Here is a 7705-nt window from a genome sequence, read left to right on the forward strand (position 1 = left end):
TAATGGAATCAGGCAACAAGTTAAAGACACAGAGGACAATCTTTGAGTGTGCAAACCTACACTTGATAACATTAAATGTATCAAAGCATAAAGGGTACATGCAAAAATAAACATGCAAAAAGGGGGAAAAATAAATTGATGCTGAACTTACTAAGGTTATACAGAACCAAAACATGACAATGCTTAAATTGCCATAAAATAAAGATATAAAAAAATTAAGTATAAATAACATAAAAGCTTACAAAATACAAAAAGCATATGAAATAATGCAACTCAGGAATAAAGAAAAAAGAGGAAAACTAAGAAGACAGCCAAAAAGCAACAGAGTTAAAAGAATATATTACAATATTGAATGCAAGACATCATAATATCCTAAGCAAAGGAAGGAAAAAGATGAAGCATAACAACAACGGAAGCTTCCAAAGAGCAGGAAAGCAAAAAGAAACGATGAAAACGACGATCTGAATAATAGAGATAATGCATGCAAAACTATAAAGTGTTAAGCCAGCAGAGAAGTTCTGCTGCGATTGCTGGCAAATTACGGTTCCCAAGAGCTAGCTGGTGCATAATTTCATGCAAAATGACCAAAACATTTAGGATTATCATGTACCTATGCATACAAAAAAGGCATCTACTTGCGCAAAAGAGTAATTAAATTCCAATCGAATCCAGGGAAAATGCCTGAATACCCCGTAATAAATCGATTCCAGACCAAAAGAAAGGATCTAAGGAGGGTAGTGAAGTAAATTAATAAATGCACAAAACAATAATCTCCTTTGCTTCTAATGATATGGTGTACAACGCACAACTAATGCAAGCACAAAGATTGATGGGATGAAAGAAAGAACAGTTAGCGGTGTGCAAAATCGAAAAATTTCGATTTACCGACCGAATTCGAATTGAATTCCAAATTTTCGAAATCGGTAAATCGAAAATCGGAATCGAATTCGGTAATGGACTTTTTCAAATCGGAATTCGAATTCCGATTTTGATTTCAAACTCGTTTTTAATATATAAATATATTTTTTATACATGTAATATAAAATTTATATAAATATTATATTATATTATAAATTTTATATTATATAATAATATATAAATTTTTCCGAATTCGGTGAAATCAGAATTTACTAATTCGGTACAAATTCGAATTCAGAATTGATGAATTCGAAATTTAATTATCAAATACCAAAATTTCAAAAAATTTCGAATTCAAACCTTCGAATTATCGATTTCGAATTCGATGCACACCCCTAAGTGTAACCATCGAAAACGAATGATGGGATGAAAACTTGGTGGACGGTTAAAAGCGGAAGTGCTTCGTCTATTGGGAGCATCATATAAAATGGGCCCCGAGAAGTTTTTGGGGTTTGACTGGGGTAAATTTGGATTGGACTTTGATTACAAGGGCCGAACAACCTTCGGCCCAACATAAGAGAAGTGTAATACGGGTAGTTAAAAAGACGTTTTGTTGGCCTACTCCTAAATCCAGAACTGATAGACGACTTCTAAAACAAAGAAGGTATTTTTGTTGGCCCGCCGGGGCCTGGGAGGCGGGGAAAACGTTGATCGGAGCGGCATTCTGCCAAGAGATGGATAGACGGAAAATGACCGTGCGGGTGGGCGCTGCTGCATCTTATTTTTCGTTTCTCCGACGACAGATGGCAATGGCGAGGAATTTCAGTGTTTTGGCAGAGGAGAAGCGGTGTATGAAAGATCACAACCGCCGACTGATGGCTGCTAAATTCGAAGACAAGCGAAAGCTTTACAAAGCCCTCGTTAGAGATCCTGAACTTCCAAACGAGCTCAAGGAGAAGCATCGCTACAAGCTGGCCAAGTTGGCATGAAACAGTGCCTTTGCCCGGATTAGAAACCGATGTATTCTCACGGGTCGCCCACGTGCCGTTTATCAGCTTTTTCGGACGTCTCGCATATGTTTCCGAGAATTGGCATCGCGGGGTGCTTTAATGGGCATTAAGAAAGCTTCTTGGTAGAACTTTTTTTTTTAATCATCCACTGGAGCGGTCATCGGTGAGTTGGAGGCCACAAATTTTTTTTTTGTTTAATGTGCTTAATTTTTCTGCCAGTTGGTTTTTCTTTTTTCTTTTATAAGGATTGTCCCTCCATGTGAATTTCCTGAAGGATGATACTCTGTTTAAGCTAGTCGCCCATGTTCGCTATCCGTTCAATATCTTGTTGTTGATTTTTTTTTTTGTCTTTTTGTTTTTCTTTTTCCAACGAGTTATTCAGGATTTATACCACCTTGTTTACACACTTTAACTTACTTACTTGTATCATCAATATATTTTCCAATCTCACACGTAATCACGTAAAAAAAGTGTTACGATATTTTTTTAAAAAAAAATCCCAAATAATCTCCTATCCAAACACGCTCACTGTTTTCCATCGAGGGTCCATCATTGTTTTGTTTGGCCTGGCTTAGACACAGGGTTAGGAGGGTGAAGAAGCTGGATATGCATCTGTGCTTCAATAGTGGAGCAATAAGCTATCATATACCACTCTGCTTTAGACATTGAGTTAGCACTAGTATATTTGTCAACCCTTTCGATTTTTTTTTTTTGGGTTGTGTCATAACATCATTTCAATTAAGTAATGGTTGCTATTTACTTACTAGTCATGTTTGTTGGAATAATGTATTTCGTGCTTTACTGATAGTGATCGTTGATAAGGAATTCTACAAGTTCATTATGTAATGTTTGATTCGCTAATTATCAAATGAAATGTTGAAACTGGAATCTACTCTGGTAGACAGTCAAACGAGCATCTGATTATTTAAATTTGCAAGTGCACGAGCAGCTTCGTGCCTGTATGTCAAGATTTCCTGGGCATTGCATGTTGCTACAATCATGAATCAAAATTCTGAAGTCTCAACCAATTTCTTACCTGTGAAATTGCATGTAGGCATATACTGCTTCATTGTGCGGCAGTGATGGTCATTCTTCTAACAAGTTGCTCCTATGTGGTGTTCGTGTTGTCTTACTGTATTCATGTTGTATGCCTGACATGGCATCTGAATTCTCGGAACCATCTGCTCCAGATATTGTCTGTAACCCGTTGGCTGTCCTACTCATTTTTTCCAACTCTGGTGAGATACAAGATTGTGACTAATGGTTACCCTTGGGTCCAACTCCTTACAGTGACAAACTCTATGCCACAAAGGCCTTCCATAATTTAAATCATGAACCAAAGTTCTTGGCTGTTCCTTTGCTGCCGAGATTTTCCCCTCCATTACTAGAAAGCATACTGTAACTGCATCCAAAAGCTACATGACTAGATAGCATCCATGTCAATAGTATTATCAGTTTCCCCTTCCGTTTCACCTTTGCTGCATGTTATTTTTTATCCTATTAGGCTAATGTTTTTATTTCCTTTTCTGGTGCACCCTTGGAACAATGTCTTTTGTATCTTTGGAGGCACCTCAATCATGCAACCTGAACTTTCTTACTTTGGTTTTATCACGGTTTTCTCCAATTTTCACTATTTCTTTGGAAAATAGTAAGCTTCCTCGTATAAAACACGAAAAGGGCTATTGCGCGATATAAAAGCAGGTGTAGCAACTGGAGGACGGAACATCATATCTCCTATCTCGTTTAAGCACCTTATTGATAAGAAATGGAACTGCTGTATAAATCCCTCACAGTGGCTGTGAACTTTGTAGAGAGGTAGAGGTTGTCTGTTTAACATTAAGAGCTCCTGAGTTCCCTCCAATTTGGAAGATTTTTGTTGCTGTCTAGTAAGGGATGCTTTTTCTTTTTTGGTATCATATGTACATGCACAGAATTGTAATGGAATCAGATCTGGTTTGAAGCTAAATGTTGGGTCTGAATGGACAGCATGTTGATTTCGCATTATTATTTGTCTTCTCTCTAGTTCGCTTTGTGAACGAGCGTCACTTCTTTGGCATATGATCTTGTATCTTAAAAAAAAAAAATTTAACTAAATTATGGTGGTGCTTTGTTTTGGTTTAGGAACAATGGTTGTTGACAGACAAGTTAATTCCCAGATGATTGGAGCAACACAAATACAAGATGTTGAGAGCCAAGGACGTTGAAGATACGTTTTTGACTGTTAACCAGAAATAAGAATGGGGTCATTTGAATGATCTTGACTTGTAATCATGTTGGATGCTGTTCTTGGCAGCTGTCTCTTCTGTTAATAATAACTATTTTCTTAGGGGATAAGAGTATTTGTATCCCAATTTCCTCTTTTCTTCATGCATGGCTGGTCTTCTTCTATTTCGTGGGGAAGCATGTCAGCTAGTTGGATGTCAAGATCACAGATGAACCCCTATCGCTTTGGTAGGAACTAGGATCTTGCTGCAATAATTAGGCATGCCTATTCTTTTGCTCATAACTTTACAAATGCACAAATCTGTGAGGGTGCTTGTACTCCATTTTATACCCACTGGTGTGGTTATGCTGAGAGAGGTGGTGATGATGCCGTTTTCATGCCCCCGAGTGAACAAACGGTTTGAAAGACATATTATTATCAATACGTTACGGAATGACGAAATGTTCTCAGGCATTCTATGTTTTGGCCCAAGCAACTACTTCCCTGTTCATTTGAGAGTGTCAATCAATATGTTTGCTTGCTCGTTTGGTGGATGTATGTTACTGCATCATTAAAACGTCTCAACCCTCACCTCACCCCAGCCCATGGTAAGGTATTATTCAGTAGTTAGGACTGATGACATCTTATTTCCTACTTATTGTGAATTGGGCCAGATTGTGCTAAGCTGACCAGTAAAATCGCTGCTGGTCTTCCAGCCAGGTGGAAAAACGTTATTAAGTTGAGATTGGTAAGAAAGGTGCCTTGCGTTTTGTTTTTTAGGTACGCAAGCCGTGAATTTTGAAGATGTGTTTAGTAGCACTAGTGAACTACTGAACTGGAAAACGGGGAATTACAGCTGCTTGCTCCCCGGGATGGGAAATAATCCTGTGATGACCTGACCTCTTTCTTCCGTCTATCTGCCTTAGGGTAGGATTTTAGTCTGTTTGGTAGGGAGGGTAATCAATCTTCTACCCCAAACCTTAGCCGGTAGTTGAGCTTCTTAAACATGCGCCGTTTGTGGGCATTTGGAAGTTGCAATCTGCCAGAGAGAGGGAACCCCAAGTGGTGCCATGCTGCCTTGCATTCGTGCAATTGAGCTATCATGTCATCATCTTCTATAGGTAGTAGTAAGTAGATGATGAGATGGCCTTTTTAAATACAGGCACAGTACCTTGAAGCAACTATTATTTAAAGTGTACAAAACTATTATACTACTGGTCTAATACTCTGATAGTACTAATAGCTATGCATGAACGATGAAACTTCCTTGTTTCCATAAATTAAGAAGGTTCATAGCTACGTACCTAGGAAGGTGATTCTCCTTTCAATTCTGTCATTTGTCCGTTTGGATTAGCTATTTTTGGGAATATTTTTAAAAAATTTTACTGTAGTAATGTATATGAAAAATTTTAAATTTTTACTATAAAATTTTTTTGAAGTATTTGTATATTGTATGGATGAGATTTTTTTGAACTATTGTTTATTGTTTATTACGATAGCATTATATTTAAAAAGATGACCAATCCAAACCAGCCCATTTCGCATCCGGGAATATACCCCATAGATCCCCATAGGCCATAGGCATAAAAAAGAAAAAAAAAACGCTGGTTGCTAATTGCTCTCAAACTCTGTAGATTCTGTGCTGCCGCAAATTAATTTGAAAAGAAAAAAAACTTCTTGGCCCCGTTTGGTAAGTAATTTTTTTGGGTGTTTGTCTAAAACTTTACTATAACTCACTGTAGAAGTTTTTAAAAAAATGTTTGAAGTGTGTTTTTTTTGAATATTTTGAAATATATAGTTTAAAATTTTTGAAAATTTTTTTTGAGATTAATAAAGTTAAAATTTTTAAAAAACTTATAGCAGACAAACTTGACAAAAAACTTATCTGCGAAACAAGGCCTTGTGCTTCTCTATTAGCACAGAGAAATACACTTCCTTCCACCCCTCCTTCCTTACGCTTTTAGTATGGAACCACCATCTACTCTTTAACCAAATTAATTTGTGGAAAAAAAAAAGAAAAAAGGCAAGCATCGATGTTATCGATGAAAGGAAACGTTAATAGGGTACACATTTGATCTCCTTAGTCGTAATTGCGACGTCTCAAGTCCAATGCCAACTGCTTGTCCTAGGCTCCTAGCCCTCCTCTTCTTCTTCTTCTTCTTCTTCTTCTTCCCTTCTAAAAAAAAAAAAAAAATTTGGAGAAAAAATAGCCTGGTTCTTTCGAACACCATGCGTAATACGCTTAATACTTAATACTAGTAGTTGCCTCCACAAATTCCCCTTGTTCAGCCGTCATCTTAGTTGTTAATCTGGCATATTTAAGTTTTGTTTGAAAAGTTATTTTTCTTTAAAAAATTTTTTATATTTTTTATGGACATATTTTTAAAATTATTTCTTTTATTTTATATATATCAAATTATTATAATATATTTTTTAAATAAAAATTTTTAAAAATAAAAATTTAAATGGGACGTTACGCTCTTTTTTTTGTTTCACAAATTCAGTCTCGTTTCTTAAATCAATGAGAAACCTTCCATCATTAAGATTATAGGTGGCAAACCAACCCACTTAACTAAATTTATCCATACTCGTACATGAATAGGTGGGTATGGGTATCTTAAATTTTTGTATATGGATATGAATGGGTTACCCAGATAACCCATCAAACCCAATTAACTCATTTAGAATTCTCTTCCCCTAAGTCTCTTCTCTTCCCCTACCATTTTTTTTTCAAATATTTCATTTTGTCATGATGTTAACTACTTTTGTTTCACTATTATTATTATTTGTTGGTTTTATCTTATTATTTTATTTTCTCTTAATTTGTTAACTTGCTCACTTTTTAGCATTACCAATTTATGATAAGTTTTAGCATCTTTTCTTATCTTTCTAAAATGAAATTTTAAATTTATATATGAAAAAAATGTTAGGGGTTCAAAATTTTTGGATTAAGTTTTTATATTAACTTTTATAGTACTTAGTTCAATTTTTTTTATTCTTATTATTCAATTATTAAATAATATGTAATTTTGCGACATAGAGTATAAATGGAAAAAAATTGGTAATTAGACTTATTGAACATTATAAGTAAATATTTAAAATTAATGGTGGGTACAAAGAGCGGTATAAATTGATAACTTAGTTTGAAAAAATAAATTTAAATGAGTTTACAAAAAATTAAAATAAATGGGTTATAAATGGGTAATTGGGTTACTCAATTCATTTTTTTTCCCTGTTCATAAATGGGTTGACTCACTTATACCCATTACCCATTTTACCCAATCCAAACCCGTCCAAGCCACCCATTTTGATACCTCTAATTAAGATTAAGGGGATCAGCAGAGCAGTATAATACCATTTAGCGTCGTCGTTGAATTTGTCTTCATAGTTTACAGTCTGCAATTAGCGCAGTAATAAAGTATTCAATCTTGACAACAAATATTTACGTAAAATCTGACGTTAACCATTTTGTCTTTTCAAACTTTGAATTTGTTGTCGGACAATTTCAAAACTCCTCGTAAATTTCTGTGCAGTATTTGAAATGGTTTAAAAAAAAAAAGAACTGGCACAGCTGGGGTAGTAGTAGTAGTAGTATTTTATTTTTCCTCTCTCCAGCAGTCCAACTGCCTGTGAA

At 35.4% G+C, this 7705-nt stretch overlaps 1 protein-coding gene across 1 annotated transcript; it reads left to right on the forward strand.

Moving 5' to 3' along the window:
• Nucleotides 1-1482: 1482 nt before the first annotated feature.
• LOC113729877 (small ribosomal subunit protein uS14m) lies at nt 1483-4221 on the forward strand. Its single transcript, XM_027254179.2, is given in 2 exon segments — nt 1483-2031; nt 3990-4221. A coding segment is annotated over 1 exon segment (402 nt). The 5' UTR covers nt 1483-1592; the 3' UTR covers nt 1995-2031; nt 3990-4221.
• The last annotated feature ends 3484 nt before the right edge of the window (nt 4222-7705 follow it).

Source organism: Coffea arabica, chromosome 2e (genome assembly GCF_036785885.1).
Source record: "Coffea arabica cultivar ET-39 chromosome 2e, Coffea Arabica ET-39 HiFi, whole genome shotgun sequence".
NCBI classification, from domain to species: Eukaryota; Viridiplantae; Streptophyta; class Magnoliopsida; order Gentianales; family Rubiaceae; genus Coffea; species Coffea arabica.